The 16412-nt window shown below is 41.8% G+C and overlaps 1 protein-coding gene across 1 annotated transcript in view; it reads left to right on the forward strand.

Moving 5' to 3' along the window:
- Positions 1-16047, forward strand: part of LOC108573736 (leucine-rich repeat-containing protein 15-like) — a 30362-nt gene extending 14315 nt beyond the window's left edge. The window contains exon 2 of the mRNA XM_017936211.1: positions 13142-16047. Coding sequence (XP_017791700.1) covers positions 13174-15036 — 1863 coding nt within the window. The 5' untranslated portion in view covers positions 13142-13173 and the 3' untranslated portion in view covers positions 15037-16047. The remainder of the gene's footprint in view (positions 1-13141) is intronic.
- Positions 16048-16412: the final 365 nt, after the last annotated feature.

Genomic DNA, 16412 nt, shown 5'->3' on the forward strand with positions numbered 1-16412 from the left:
CGAACCGTGCAATTTGTTTAGCAAACAAGCGCACACGTAGCGGCATTGGCTGACGTTTTATCGGATACGGTAGACAATCCCGGTCTCTGTGTGAAGTGTCCACAGATATTAATGTTTAATCTGTTAGTGTATGCACAGGATCTGGGGCAATTGCCGTGCTGCAGCATTTATAATATCGCGTTCTTTCGGTTTCGTGTGTAGAACGTCCGAGCTCATGCATATTCGCGCGCCTTTAGCGATAAGCAATGACGAGCACCTTTAATTTCGTATGGATTCGAATAAAGCGAGGGGGCACGAGCTATTTTCAATTCATAACGGCTGTGTTTTCATTTGCATCGTTCCGTTGTTGTAAAACCATTAATTAGTTTCTAAATTGCAATTTTGTTGCGAATGAAACGCAACTTTCTGCTTTCGCTGCAGGGCGTTTGCAGAATTTAAGGAAAATTTAATTTAGCTTTTTTCATGTTCCACTTTATCCTACATCGTGCTGCTTCTTTTTTTTTGTTCCTTCCTCTTTTTAGGATAGTAGGTTTTAAATTGAAATTGTACGAAAATTTCTTCCATCATTTTTACAAATTCCTGCATAGACTTTCAAAGTGAACTAAATAAATTTCTCTATCGTGTGTTTTATCGTAAAGCGTTATTTTACGTCTCGACGAAAATTGTCGGGAGGATTTGTTCGAATAGAATATTTACAAGTCGGATAATCGAAGTAAAATCTGCATTTCATCGTTTCATTGCGGCACGTGTCGTATCGTCATATATTAACTACAACTAGATATTCTCATCTCACTTTAATCTGCATTTATATCACTTGGTGAATTCGAAGAAAATATCACTTCATCCACAGAGACCTACTTTTCATCTCGTCTAATATTCTCACCTTGAATTAACAACTGCGTTTTTTCTTAAATTAGAATTTCACCGAAAGCCTTCCACGTTTATAACACGTTCATTAACGTCTGTACGCTCTCGAGTTGCTCGGTGACATTAAAAGGAAATTTAATCAATTTATCCTTCGCGTTTATACGCACTTAAAAACTGTACAACGTCACCGTTTATACACACGTTTTATACACGGTAAAGAGATGAGAATAAAAGGAGGAATAGAATACACTTAAAACTAACGGACTCTAAACTGATAACCTTCTCCCGCTAAAACGTTACCAGAGAAGCGTCTCGGCCGGTTTGCTCTACACACGAGTTCGCTAACGCGAAGGAACATAATCTTGGTGGCGAATTAAATAATTCATAAGTGTCCCGCATGTCGCCCCGATTTGCATCGCGTTATTACTCCAAAGTAACGATCAACTTCCGAACAACAACGTTACAAGTTCACAGGCCATTAGGCAGGCAAATGAATTTTCCGTACAAAGCGGATCTCGTATCGCTCGTGCAACGATGCAGCGAGCCAGTTTTTCCCATCGGACAACCTAGTTCGAAGTTAGCCCTCCGCTTAATGACTTTTCTTTCGATGCGGCAAGAAAGTGGAGCGTGTTAAGGATTATCACCCTCTGTGCGCCAAAAATTCCGCTTAATGACTTTTGCTGGCCTGTCATCGGCGTCGAAAACAACCACAGAGCAAATAAATATCCGTGCACAGGAAAGCACAAGCGTGTATATTAGCTCGTTCGAAGCTCGTTGAACGGCACTTCGATGGGATGGTTGAACGAGGATATCTCTCGTTTGATCCTCGTTCAACGTAAATTGAGATCGCTGCGCAGAAAAATTTAGAGGGAATCCTGGTCGCGGAAACGTCGGAGGTTGTTTGTGAAGACTAGTAGAGGCGTGAAATGCGGTCACCGGAGCCTAACGATTCCTCCAATTTGGTAAATCGAGCCGACATCGTGATTTCGAAACGGGGCTTTGTAAGAGGTGGGTGAGAATGAAATTTACGAGGAGAATTGAAACGAACGAGGATTGTTCGTTCGAAGTGTTTCGAAACGGTGTCGTCGTTACTTTCGAATTACTTGTGACAGTTGAAATTATACCGTACGCTCGAATTTGACAGATTCGAATAGGGTTTCATTTTCTATCGGAAAGTTCATAAATTTTCTACACCGAGTCAATTTGCACGCGTGCGTCCAACTCACACAGAATTGATTAATGTATCCTTAAAAATTCTTTCTATCCTTTCTACCTCGCGTCTGACCCAATTCTCAGATTTATGAGGATATTCTGCTTACGTTCCAAGCTCTTTGGGGCAACGTTTTAACAAAATATCGCGGACATCAATTTTCATCGATTGACATGCTGTTACAACCTGAGCAAACACTAATGGGACGTAAATGCATTTTCTGAAAGTTTCGAAGAAATGTTTTACCGTTAATCCAGTCTTGTGAAAGAGTATCGTGTTTATGGTAAGAGTGTAATATTGCGAGTAAAATATTTTCCGTACGCAAGCGAAGCCACATCTTTTCTATTTTATTAAGCATTACATAAATATTTATAACATAAGAAGAGGAAAATCGTGACTCCCTTTCGAATTCCGGTTGAAACAAGGGATCTAAAAGCTGGGTCATCAGTGACCCAGCGTTCGCCACTCGAAGGTTGATAAGGGTGGAAGTGGAAAATGTAGAAACCTATGGGTAGATAAGAGAAAATTGAAGAAATGGTCGAACGTCTAGATTCTTCCGAAAATGTCGAATCATTTTTTTTTTTTAAAGTAGCATAAGTAGGTACACAAACGGGACTTCGCTCGATGTTCGCGACGCGGCACAGTTTGTGTCGCTCGAGTGAAAAACGGGGGTGGAAATCGATGAAAGAAATCGGTAACCGAGATCGATGATACATCGCGGTGGCATGTTCTATATGATTGGATAACGCGAAAACGCGTGCACGTGTAGCTCGCAGCCATCGCTGTGAGAAGGGTGTAGCCCAGAGCAGGCGGTGGTTAGCCAAGAGTCGGGTATGAGTTTGGCTCATCTTCAGTTCAGTTTCGGAGCCACCGAGGCTGGAACGAGATGAGTTGGAAACGGAAAGGAAGGGGGAGAGGGATCCTGTAAATTGAATGACTTGCCCCGTTATATGTTGCCCGACGGTTTTCTTTGCTTTATACCACCACCCTCAGAAATTGGCCAGGGCCGCCGCGCAGATTCCATTATAGACAAGAAGTCAGCACACGGCCTAGCCAGCTCGTTCGATGCCATTTCCGCATGTATTATGCATGCCCGGACAAATTTCGTCATCCGTGGCCAGATAAGAAAATGCCGCTATTTATTATTTATTTTCTGTTCTATCGGTAAACGGGGAAATCTCGGATCGTGGAACTTCCGACGTCGGCTGAATAATTTAAGGAGTGTGACAGGAGAGACAAAAGTAGAGGGACGGCGGGGGGAGGAGGTGAAAGAGGAAAGAAACAAAGAGGGAAGGGAAAGCAACATGAAACGGGGTTACCCGATGTGTTTCAGCTTTGATTACATGAGAAGCCATTATACCGTTGGTTCGTTCACCGATCCTTAATGCATCGATCGAAAATTGGAAATGGGACCTTTTGTCCGGGGGATTTATGGCACATTTAACGTTTTTCCCCTCTATGCAAAAGCGATTGATCGCTTTAAGAGTGATTTAGATGAACGATTTCGGTGGAAATTTCATTTCTGGAATTAAAGGGAGTTTGTTGAAAGGAGAGAGAGAGGGAGAGAGCTCTTCACGTGGAAAATCATGAATTTCCATCCGTATCTGTGAATTCAGGCCTTTCAAACTTAACCTTCTTTTTTCTTCTTCTTCTTCTTCTTTTCTTTCCTTTCGGGAGAACAAAGTTTCTATGGTTTTCGCGGTTCTTCCTCTTCACGATGTCATCAGGAAGATACGCTAACAATGAGTTTAATTACGGTGACCCTACTCTGCACGTTATTTGTCAAAGATAAGTCCCTTCCCGAGCGAAGTTTCGCAAAAAGAGGAGAGACTGTTGCCGTGGCGAGGGCTGAGTGGCGAAACTTAGCTGTTACAGTTGTCGAGTTCGCATGATACAACTCTGTGTAACTTCGGGCAAACATCAGATTGCTTAGAATAGCTTATAAAACTTGGCCTCGCGGCAAAGACGTATGGTAGTTTTGGCAAATTTACGCGGTCTAACAACATTTCCAAATACTCCCTTGAAATCTTACGAAGAGCCCTCTCGGCAGGCAATTATTTCTGCAACAATGAAAAATGAAACTTTGCACTTTACAATCTTCAACGGTGCAACTTTGCATGTGAAATTAACACGAATTTCTGAATGAAACAGGTCGGCTGAAAATCTTAACGTTCGTTTTATAAAAGATCGTGTAACAGAAACAGAAGTAGGTGAAGAAAGTTTAGACAGCTTTTCTTTAGATGACCGCATAGGAATTGAAGGTGATCATTTTAGATTATATTGTAAAAGTTTAAGTTAAGCTGTAATAATTAAACGAATCGAGTTTTATGTCTTTTTATACTCGTTTCTTACAGTCTAATTTCACCCAAATTAACTTATTCGTGTAGCATCACAAACTCCGTACACGAGAGTTGAAAGATATCACAGGGAAGAACCGTGGAAAAAACAAACTAATCGAACGAAGCAATAAAACGCAATAAGAAAGCCGTCCTATCCTTCCCCGTTGAAAGCTCATGTAATACGGACCTAATTTCACGGAAGCGTCCAACACAAATATTTTCCCCGGGCGAAGATCGTTTCGGCTAATACAGCAGCCCTTCACCCTTATCGTTCTCTGCTCGTAGACAAGTGTTGTTTATCAGGCTGATGTCACTTATAGCGATGGCCAGAAAGCCCGAATTTCGAGGTAATCACGCTCCCCTTGATCCCGGCTTCGCGGGGACCCGCCATTTCACCCTCGTCTTCACGACTTTCATCGTCTTCCTCTTTCTACCTCCACCACCCCTGTCCGCATGGAAAATCCGATGTCTGGTCCAGCCACGACGCGATACTGGTAACGAAAAAAGAGAGAGAGAGGGAGAGACAGAGCCAGTGAATGAGTGAAAGGAGAGAGAGAGTGGGAGAGGGAGAAAGAGAGAGAGTGAACGACTGAGTGAAAGAAGAGAGAGAGAATATGTGAGAATGAGAGAGAGAGAGTATGAGAGAAACTGAGTGAAAGAGGAGAGAGAGAGAGTACGTGAGTGACTGAGTGAAAGAAAAGAGAGAGAGAATGAGAGAAATTGAGTGAGAGAGAAGAAAGAGGAGAGAGAAAGAATGATAGAATGAGAGAAACTGAGTAAGTGAGAAAGAAGAGAGAGGAGAGAGAGAACGGGAGAAACTGAGCGAGTGAGTCAGAGAGAAGATACAGGAGAGAGAAAGTGAGCGAGCGAGTAAGAGAGGAGGAAAAAAAAAGCGGCGACCGATTTCCCGGGGAAAATAACGCTCGACCTGCCATACGGGATATTACATGCTGCGGATGTTAACGTCCGCCTGTACATTTTTTCCCCTTTTTTTTTTTTTTGCCACGAGGTCACGGGTCCTGGGAGACAGCAGGGACACATAGAGAGAAAGAGAGAGAAAATGAGAGAACGAGGGACATATAGCTCTGTCAGATAGCGGAATGCTGTAAATCTGTGCATTATACATGACAGCGAGATCAGCGCCATTTGTTATTCCAGAACGCAGAGTGTGAGAGACAGAGAAAGCAAGGGAGAGGGGACAGAGCAGAGAGCAGAAAAAGGGACGTGAAAAATTACTGGCACGGCCAGCACTTACCGAAACGAGCCTTTTCGGCCGACATACCGCTCGTTGGAACACTTGCCAGGAGACTAGTTACGGAATTGAAATTATCGACGGTGGCACCGCGTTAATGTTCCGTCCCAACGGTGGTGATCCTGCGACCGCGTTACTCTCAAATGGTCCTTTGTGAAACGTGATTCCTTTTGTGAAAACCACGCTCTTTGTCTCTCTCTCTCTCTCTCTTTTGCTGGATGTCCCGTGGTGTACGTACTGTGTTTGAACGGTGAGGGTTGAATTTTTGTGGATGCCTTTTTTATTTATTCAATGGCCTGGAGCCGAGGGGCCGATCGTTTCGTTGTATACGTTGAATTTCGAGCTGTATGAATGGATTCCTTCGGTCCATTTCGAAACCTTTGCGCCGCTCCTGCTCGAGTGTCGGTAATGATAATGTTATTGTAACGTGTGTAATATAATATCGGTAACATTAGCGGGATATTTAAGTAGAAGGACCTTCTGTCATTAGTCTCTTTTTAGAGACACTTTTTATACAAAAAATGTGGTATTAAAAAATTATTAGATAATTATATCAGAACAGGGTGAATAACGCGACACTTCTATAGAGAAAATGTGGTACACCAATTAGAGAAATGTTAGGCAAACGTTGTAGCTTGTTTTGGGGTAGTTTTGGTGATTTTGAGGTTATGAGACTACTGCATAAGTAATTTCGCTAAGTATTTGGAAGAATTGTTACCACTTATCGCAAATGAAATGGAACCTCCTTCGCAGATTAAGCTTCGAAAGTAACAAGTGGCAACTGATAAGGTCGTTTTATCGTCACCCATTAGCACATTGATTACAGCAATGGCTTCCAATTAAGTATCGAGTTATGTCTTTCCCGATGATCTTAAAGCCTTCGAAGAACGTGAAGATAGACGACATCTATCGAACAACAGTTTCTAATTAAACATTCTATATCTTTTCATTTTTATTTAAAATTTTCTTCCGATACTTTTACATTTTTCACGTTACCCTTTATTGTTCTCACGTCTCTTCGCAATTGTAATGTAATAGGTTAAGAATAACCACAGCAGAACAGTAAGCTCTCTAGTGCTTTAATACTAACCCTTTGGTTAATGGAGGATTACTCGGAAAATGTTCATCGAATCAATGAAACGGCTCTAGCAATTTTACACTGGAATAACTTTCAAAGTTAGAGGCCTCTGTTATAGTATTACTACCGAGAACTTCCATTATTCCTGCATCACTTTGATATTCGGTTTCCTTTATAGTTACCCGCCATTTAATGCTAACCATAAAGAGATTAAAAATGTTTGCTTGATAAGAGTTCCTATACATATATACACATTTCACGTCCACCATTTCTCCTGTTCTAATGACAAAAGAAGTACACTTGCTGTATTTGTCTTTTCGTCCGCTCAAGGATAAGCGAAAAAAAATTATAGGATTTTTAGAAAAAAGGTCATCTTGATAACTTTGGGAAAACATCACCTAAAAAACGTATGAGCCGGTTATTTTGAAAGCGGGGCAAGTCTATTTTTTGTTTCGACTATAGATTGTTTGATAAGAAAAAAATATCAAGTTTTATCTTCATTTAAAAGAGGAAAAAGAATTTTTATTGGTTCAGTAGTACCTAATGAAAACAATTAAGGTGATTACGTTGTTCACTTAGCCTCTAGGAATTATAGTTTTTAAGAAATTTAAGTAATTAATAAATATAAATTATAGATTAGATAGTGTTGCTGAGTTTATAAATGATTGTATTTATATTGTAATATAAATCATTTCTAGATTACTCTCCAATTGTTGATCTGCGAGTCCATATATTATACACAAGCTGATTTGATTACACGTACATGTATAATTACTTCTGGATCGTTGTTATTTTACAAAATTTATTACTCCGAATGAAAAGGTGTTCGATAATTCCACAACTTCCCTAGTCTCCCCCGTTTCATAACTATTTATCACTTGGAAAGCGGCTCCTGATGAAATTTAAATCGCTCCGCTAATAAAAATCCGATCAAAAGCCGTTTATTGATTCGATTAAGCGTCCCTGACGTCCGTGACTCGCCATTATTTTTCACTGCTCGGCTTACATCGATAACTCCCGCCTAGTTGCACAGCTCGAAACAAATTCACTCCAACCTCCCCCATTTTATCAATTCCTTCCCTATCGTTTCCGTATTCGTCTCGCCGTTCCGGTCACTTAACCGTTTAAACGGCCGTCTCTCTCGACAATACTACAAAACGCGCTCGATCGTAACGTGAAAAAGCTACTTAAACCAAAGAAGAAAGAAAAAGAAAACAAAGGAGATAAGAAGAGAAAGCAGCGTCGTCGATGAGAAACCAAAGTGGAAAGAAATCTCACCATCGATAAACTCGAGTCAAAATTCATGCATCGTTATTTCCCAATTATATACTCGGGACAACTTCCACCGTACACAAAACACGCACATACCACTCACACACATAAATACGCGCGCATGTTCACAACGGCCAGATAATAAAAACGATCGTTCGAATAAAGTTTTTATCGGCTGGTTAATTTTCGAGGCGGCCGCTGCAACCAGGCGCACGCGATTCGCTTTTCAAACTATGGGTATTCCCCGCGCTTATCGTTGTTCCTTTCGCGCCATTCCCCTGTGTGTGCGCGCGTGTGTGTAGGGAGGGACTAATGTTATTTATTCTGAAAAGCATGGGAAAAAAGTTGACACACAAATGCTACCACAATTCTCTCCTTCCTCGATACACGTGGTTACGCGTTACGTATATATATATGTATATGTATATACGTAATGGTAGGAAACGCATCGGATGGGCAAAATCTGAACGCGAATTGAACGTGCAGGTGTCCGTAAATAAACTCGCTGCATCGAGTTTGTTGCGGCGAACCGTTGGAACGTGAAGGGTGGTTACGCTTTCGCGGCTTGCTCGCCCTGCTACAAAGCTCTCCTACGTCCCGTGGACCCAGGATTTTTATTTCACAAAACTGTTTAGCCTGGTGGTCTCTCCTACACCTTCAGCCAGGGGGAATATCGTTTACATAATTACAACGACCAGCTACCAAGCTTGAAGAGACTCTCTCTCTCTCTCTCTCTCCCTCTGTCTTCAATGGCCAACCGTAGAGTGTAACGCAATAACGAAAGGAGGAAAAAGGCTATTTCAAGTCTGCAACTTATGCTCGACTATTAAAGGTTATAGGTTTCTATTCAATATTAAAGTGAACTCCGGCTACTCTTCGTAGACGACCAGTGTCGCGTTTATACTCTTCGAGACCCTAGCCGCAACATCGTTGCGTGACCACCAAGGAACAAGTCTGTTTTAGTTAATCCGATTTATACGCATTTTTATTTTTAAGGTTATTGAAAATAAAAGTCGACATTTTCGTAGTAACACATTTTGGTAAAATGAAAATAACACTTGTGTTTATTTGGTCGGTATCTTTCTCAATTAATGGTATCTTTTTAAATAAATAGTCAGTAAAAAGGAGTATTTTGGTCGGTATAAGTAATTAATTGTCAATATTAAATCGCATTTTGTCAGTACAATTTGGTTTATTCGGTCGATTTAATTTGTTTTCAGGTCAGTAAAATTTGAATTTTTGGGTAGGTCAGGTTAGGATAGGATATTTTATTATACACACTGACTGCCTGTTTAAAATATCGATTAAACAGTGTTTAAAGTACTGGTATACGTATACTTGCATTAAAAAAGGTATAAACATAAATCGGTTCAAATATAAATAAAAAAAAATCAATAACTAAAAGTTGCTTTTACATTAAGAATTTAATATTTGAAAATGAGTTATTTTGATGAGTTCATTTTGCAACTATAACTAGGCTGTTTGTCAGGAGTAAGGTTTTAAAATGTAGCCCCACAGAGCGTGAGGCCCCAAACTAACGCCTCATGGTAAACACGGTCCTGCAGACAACAACGATCACGTGGAGCACTAGTTCGAATTAAAATTTAAAAAAATTAACAACTAAAACAATATTTAAAAATGAGGCTGTTTTTGCTGTTATTTCTGAGTAGTAAAATTTTTAAATGTGGCCCCACAGAGCGTGAGGGCGCAAACTGACGCCTGATGCGCCCTATGGTAAACGCGGCACTGTAGACGACAACGACCACGTAGAATACTACGTTAAGGGGGTATAGAGAGAGGAACAGAAGTTAACAGACTGTGGTTGAAACATAAGCAATCGCGGAAAAACGTCTTTATCTGGCGCGGAAGGAAAACTATAGGAAAACGGGTGGGCTATAGAAAGTTGAGTGGTCGCGTAACTCGAAACTTTCGCGGACTTAGGGTTGAGTTCCATGTCTCTTCTTTTCTCATGTCCATGTGTATGTACACACATATCTCTCTATATATGTGCGTGTGTACACGCTGGGTTGGCCTTCTGGCATTGGACCAATGACATGTTGTTCGATTCATTTTATAAAGGGAGACAGGCCAGCCAGTTTCTACGTGGAATGCTTCCAATAGGCGCGATTCGATCGTCGCTTGAAAAAAAAATGATTTGATGTTTAGCATATTGAGGACGTTTGACGTGCTCGGAATGGATAAACCTCGACCGATAGTTTTAACAAGCTACCCCTCCCTCCCTCCATATTCGTTGTACCTTTATTTTTCACTACCGATGCTTTGAAGTCTTTTCTTCTGTTTTTCCTTTTTATTTGGGAATTATCAGTTTGTCGAGTTTAACGCAGCGAGGAGAAATGTACGTGTATCTACATAGGTACTTTCGTACAGCCAATGAAAACGAGAAACGGATGAATAGAAGCGGCACTGTGTATACTTGATGTATAATTTAATAACTCTATAAACGTACATACCGTGATATTGATTTTCTCATGGTAATCAATATTAAGATACTGTTGTGCCTATCCCATTTCCCTTCGTTACGTCACGGTACTATTTTATTACGGTACCATCGCCGCATTCATGGGTTTGGTCTACGGCCAAGATTTCTATTACTTTTCCGAGAAGTTACTCCTCTAATTTGCCGAGCGTAATTTAGAGTAATCTGAATCAACGTTGAAGCACCAGATCTCGTCGTCTTACAAAGAGCATCGTTTTCCTTCCCTTACACACACCACGTGCTCATTGAATTCATCACGACACAATATTCGGTCCAAAAAGATCGTCTGCGAGATGTTCGAAATGAATCTTAGACGAATAGAAATTTTTATTTGATACGTGTGTCTGTTTTTTAACGAAACACTTTGCGTTGGGAATATTAAAAACCGTCAGCAATGTACAGTGAAGTTCGTAAATATTGGGACACCGGTTATATTGTATGATTTAAATTACACTTCTATGTGAAAGTTAGTACCATGTGTCGGTAAAAGTAAAAAATAAAAATTTGATCAGAAAATACGTGGACTGTGCGTGTACGTTTCTCAGTATCTCTAAAATGAAGAGAAAAATTGAGGACAATATGATACGGTTACCATTCTTGTCACTATTTTAGAAGAGACAATTTTAAATTAGAATAATTTTTCGTTAATTAAGCTTTATCACACTAGTTTGCATATGTTTTTATCAAACCTCCAGACTGAATAATTCTTATCAGCATCTTAAGAAATTTCAGAATGACTGTTTAAGTTTGCTTCACGTTTAGTACGTCTGCTGATACTTTTTAACGGGAGTGTACACATAAATACGCAATTCCGTTGACCGTTTCACGCGTCGAAATATTTTAGGTAGAATTTCATAAATATTTTTAATAAAGCGATATTGTAAGTGAAATGGGTCAAACATTTTCTGCATTTCATAGCCAAATAATTCAGGATCCACATTTGCTAAAAGTCTCTTTCCACCTCGTATTTATGCAATTTCATACATTTTCTAATATGCATTTCCCAGCATGTTCCTGCGAACATTCATTTGGAGAATATAGTAGTTGTATAACGGCGTACAAGCTGTAGCATAATATACAACACTCGTTTGAGAATTGTATTTAACATTGTAAAAACTATCATTTTCGCTCTCTTGTAATTTCTGCTCGCTTATCTTCGGCAGCAGCTGCTCCAAATGGTCACCGTGTGTTTTAACAAGCCTTACTATATCTTTTAACACGTCCAGCTGTTGCTAAAATTTGCCTGAGACCACGTTTTCTTCGTCGTTAGAATAGTTTGTTATCAAGGAATCCAGATAATGAATTTCAAATAGTTCTGAGAATTACGATCGAACGGACGAATTGTCGTTTAAATGAAATTTTCGAGAATTGGTTAACCCTTCGCACTCGAATGACGCCATTACGGCGACACGCGTAATTACTTTGGAGAACTTAAAAATGTAAAATTCGGGTTCTCTATTCTTGAAACAATGGAAATTAAAATGAGAAATAGAAATAAATAAATTCGTAAACAATAAACATTCTTTTTCCAAAATGAAACGGTTTTCGAAAGTTTCACTGCAAAAGTATACTGCCATTACGGCGACACGCGTAATTACTTTGGAGAACTTAAAAATGTAAAATTTGGGTTTTTCTCTATTCTTGAAACAATGGAAATTAAAATGAGAAATAGAAATAAATAAATTCATAAACAATAAACATTCTTTTTCCAAAATGATTAGATGGAAATTTGCCGAATAGGAAATTCAAACGAATGAAGTTGCTTTCCATAAAAGGAAAATAATGACTCGTTTCGAATTTACGATGTCTACCGTGATTACAAGTTCATGCGAGTTTTATGCCTCTGTACTTGCCAGCAGACAATAGCAGGCTCAACAAACACTCGTTGCAGTTACACACAAACATGACCGGAACTGATTGAACCAGAGACATTTCAAAGTGAATTTTTCTCTTTACTAGAAACTTTACAATCCCAGAGCTTTACGAGCACCCTTGATTAATAACTCCGAATGAACTTTTGTTTCGTTAAATGTCTGGTTTGTAAAATGGACATCCGATTATCTCTAAAATAATAACATTTCAAAAGTACCGAATCTGTGTTATTTTGAAGAATTTTATTTAACTGTCGAGATGCTGATTATTTGTACAACATGTGACTGTGTCAATATTTCAATTCTTTTCTTAAAGTAAATCATGTGGGAATTATATTCTCGTTGCTGAAACTTTCAAACTTACATTTCCGTTGCTTTAGCTACTTTTGTTGCTCGAAACTGTGTGAGTAGATATACCGATTGCGTTCATAATTTTTTGTGAACGTATATACGAGTCCATCGTTGGCAAAGAATTAAAAGATTGACTGAAATTTTATTAACATCTAATAAAACTCTAAAAGGTGCAGTTTATAGAACCACTGAATTCATAGTGTTCCAACAAATTCTATTAAGAATAATAATATAAACCGTTTAAAAGGTGCCAAAATTTAAAGTAAAAAAATTCTTCATTTGTAGTATACCAATAGAAGAAAAAGAAAGAACGAAAAATTAAATGAAAATTTATTAGTGTACAAGAAAATTTGATCGGATACAAGAGAAAACTAATCAACGTTCCCATTTGTATGCTGTTACAGGGCAGTTCCAGTCGAGGAGGAGCTCATATGGAATGGCATCACGTGGACCCTCGGCGACGACGCTGCCAATCGCGATAGCGATGGCCGTCGCGATGTCAGTGATGGCGAATGGTCTTTGCCCGACGCAATGTCGTTGCGACGACGAGAGCTTGCGCGCTTCCTGCGCTTACGCAGGCCTCGAGGTCGTTCCGATCCAATTGAACCCGGAGATCAGACACTTGGATCTGTCCAACAATCGTGTCGGCAATATTCACGTCTCGTTCGGCTTCTACGGTAACCTGGAGAGCCTCGATCTAACGTCGAACGCTATTCACACATTGGGCTCGGAGAATTTCGTCTTCCAAAAGAACCTGGTCACGTTGAACGTAAGCAGTAACGCTGTTAGAGCGTTGGCCAAGAATTCGTTGCAAGGTTTGGACTCTTTGAAGGAATTAAATCTGGCCAGTAACAACATCTCCGATATGGACGAGCAAGCGTTTAAAAGTACCAGCGAGCTGGAAGTATTGAATCTCAGCGATAACTCGATCACCAGTTTACCAGAGGGATTGCTGAAGAATCTACACAAAATCCGTACTTTAATAGTGAACAAGAACTCGCTGTTGGAGATACCGACCGACAACTTAGCACTGGCGCCAAGCTTGAAGAACGTAGACCTGTCCGACAATCTGATCCAACAGCTGGACAGAGACTCGTTGCCGTCGTTGCCCTCGTTAATCTCGTTAGATCTGGCGAACAACGTTATCAGGAATATCGCCGACGACTCGTTCGACCGTTTACCAGACCTGCTGCATCTAGATCTTTCCGGGAACAACCTGACGTCCGTACCGACTTTCGCTCTGGCCAGGCTGAACGTACTGTCGAAACTGATCCTCAGCCGGAATCGGTTGGGCGTCCTCGAACCAGGCGGTTTTCGCAATCTCTTTGAGCTGAGAATCCTCGAGTTGAACGACTGCGCGATCGTCAGAGTTCACACGAGAGCGTTCGCCGACAACGTGAATCTCGAACGGATCTCGATGGACGGTAATCGGGGTCTGAAGGAGCTGCCGCCAAGTATTCTCTACAACGCGAGATATCTGAAATGGGTCTCGCTACGTCGCTGTAGCCTGTCAACTTTACAACCCACGCAATTCCCCGTGGACGGTCTGTCGTCCCTCCGCGTTGGCGGCAATCCCCTGGTCTGCAATTGCTCGGTGCACTGGCTGTGGAACGTTATCAGGGCGGAAAAGCGACGGAACGAGTCGAGGCTCGAGTTGGATACCCACGATATTATCTGCACCGACAAGGAATTCGCCGGTAAAGCCCTAATCGCCCTATCGGAAGGTTCTTTGCGCTGTCAACTGAACAGCCTCTATCTGTTCCTACTGGCCGGCTGTCTTTTCACCACAGCTACCATTCTAATGGTGATATTCCGTATGACACACTCGAAGAGGAAGAAACGACTGGCTTACGCGGCCAGAGTTCCTAGACCGGAATTCCTCGTCTACGTAGGCAGGAACAACGACGCGATAGGGAAGAACGCGGAATCGTACAGCAGGCGATTGTTAGCACGAAACAAAGATACCTCGTACTTCACGCTGCGTGGAAAAAGCAGACAACGGAGCTTGCAACCGCAGGACACGAACATCTACGAGACACCGAGGTACGCGAGGCCGAACGAGCATCACGGCGACTTGGTGGATCCGTTCTACGCGAGGCAAAGAGAAGAGGCTGTGTACGCGGTGGCTGACGTGACCGATGTCCGCGACGACACACCGGAAGTGTTGTCGCTTCATCACGTGGAGAGCCCAGCCGCGGAGAGATCGAACGCTCACCCGCACGACTACGGTTACGACTACGAGTACGATTACGATTACGGACCTCCGCTTCCGCAGAAGCCTCACGTAGTGTTCGTCTGAGCGCAGGCTCCGAGCTTCGAGCCACCGGACGATACTGGAAAGTCGTAGGACGACGCGTGCCAGTGGTGTTTTTAGCGAGAACATGTTGAGACCTGGGCAGAGAACTCTTTTCTTCGAATAAAAGACTCGCGGGGAAGAAAGGGATTAGCCCGTGACAACGGCTCCGTGCTTCGGTCACGTCCGGGGATTACGGAAGAAATTCCGGCGGCGACAGACTCGCGCGTTCAATCCATCGCGAGAGTCGACGAGAGAACAGCGTGGAGGGGCCCTTTAATAGGCTCGGATCTGTTCTAACTGATTGGTAGAGATCAGCCGTGATACGGTAATCCTTCGTTCGTCGAAGGTATCGATTCCGTCGTTTATGGCATGAGATTCACCTTTCTCGAGGATAAAGTTTCCGACGCGTTGCTCGACCGATCCAGTAGATCAGAGAGGGGGAGGGTCCTCTGCTGATCGGATCGTGGTTCAGGCAACACGTGGTACACGAAGAAGAAGGAGTAGATCGTCGTCCACCGATGTAGAACGAGTGCTTTGAGAATGCCTGGCTGAAAGGAGAGAGAGAGAGAAAGAGAGGAGCTGACTCGTGGTGGACGAGTTGAAAATGAAATGTCTTCCGACGAGATAGTCGCGCCGCTGGAGAACAGTAGAATGCATTTTCGCGCTGGGGGAACGCAATCTGACTCGGAATGTAAATTGTACGGGCGCATAAACGTGGCCGCCACGTTGTGTAGTACACGAGGGGGGCCGAAGCGCGCCCGTTACAGGGAGGGAACGTATTTATTTTCACGGATTGCGTCGGATTCCGTTGGTTCAGTGCAAATGCTGGGCGCCGTGTTCCGAGGCGGGCGTTCATTTCGCATTTAAACGTAGTGACAAATCAAATCAAAGCAGCGTCTCGTTAGTCCGTTTAAACCCTCCTAGAGACTAGGCGTCCCCAAGATTACTCTTCCTCTCTCACTCGCGTTCCACTATCTGTGTTTCGGTCTTTTTCTTAGTTCTCTCCCATTTCTATCCCCCTTTTTCTCTTCTTTTTCTACTATTCACATTCTTCTTTCACTTTTTCATTCTTTCTGTTTCTTCTCCCTTCCCCGATTCTTATACAAAGATGTCCGTTCTAAGCTGAGGAACCATGACAACAGATTTTTCGCGAAACAATCGGCTACCTCAAGCACAAGGATTTAAGCGAGAAGCGAGTTCAAAGAAGAAAGGAACGTCGCGTTAACGCGAGTTCCTTTATCTCTCTATCTCTTTCACTATCTTTCTCTGTCTTTATACCTTTATATATATATATATGGCGTACACACGTGGATACATATACACACGGAAACACACATTGAAGGGAGCAAAAGACACAAATGTTAGAAGAATTCGTAACT

The sequence above is a fragment of the Habropoda laboriosa genome, unplaced genomic scaffold, assembly GCF_001263275.1.
Source record: "Habropoda laboriosa isolate 0110345459 unplaced genomic scaffold, ASM126327v1 scaffold126, whole genome shotgun sequence".
Classification (NCBI taxonomy): Eukaryota; Metazoa; Arthropoda; class Insecta; order Hymenoptera; family Apidae; genus Habropoda; species Habropoda laboriosa.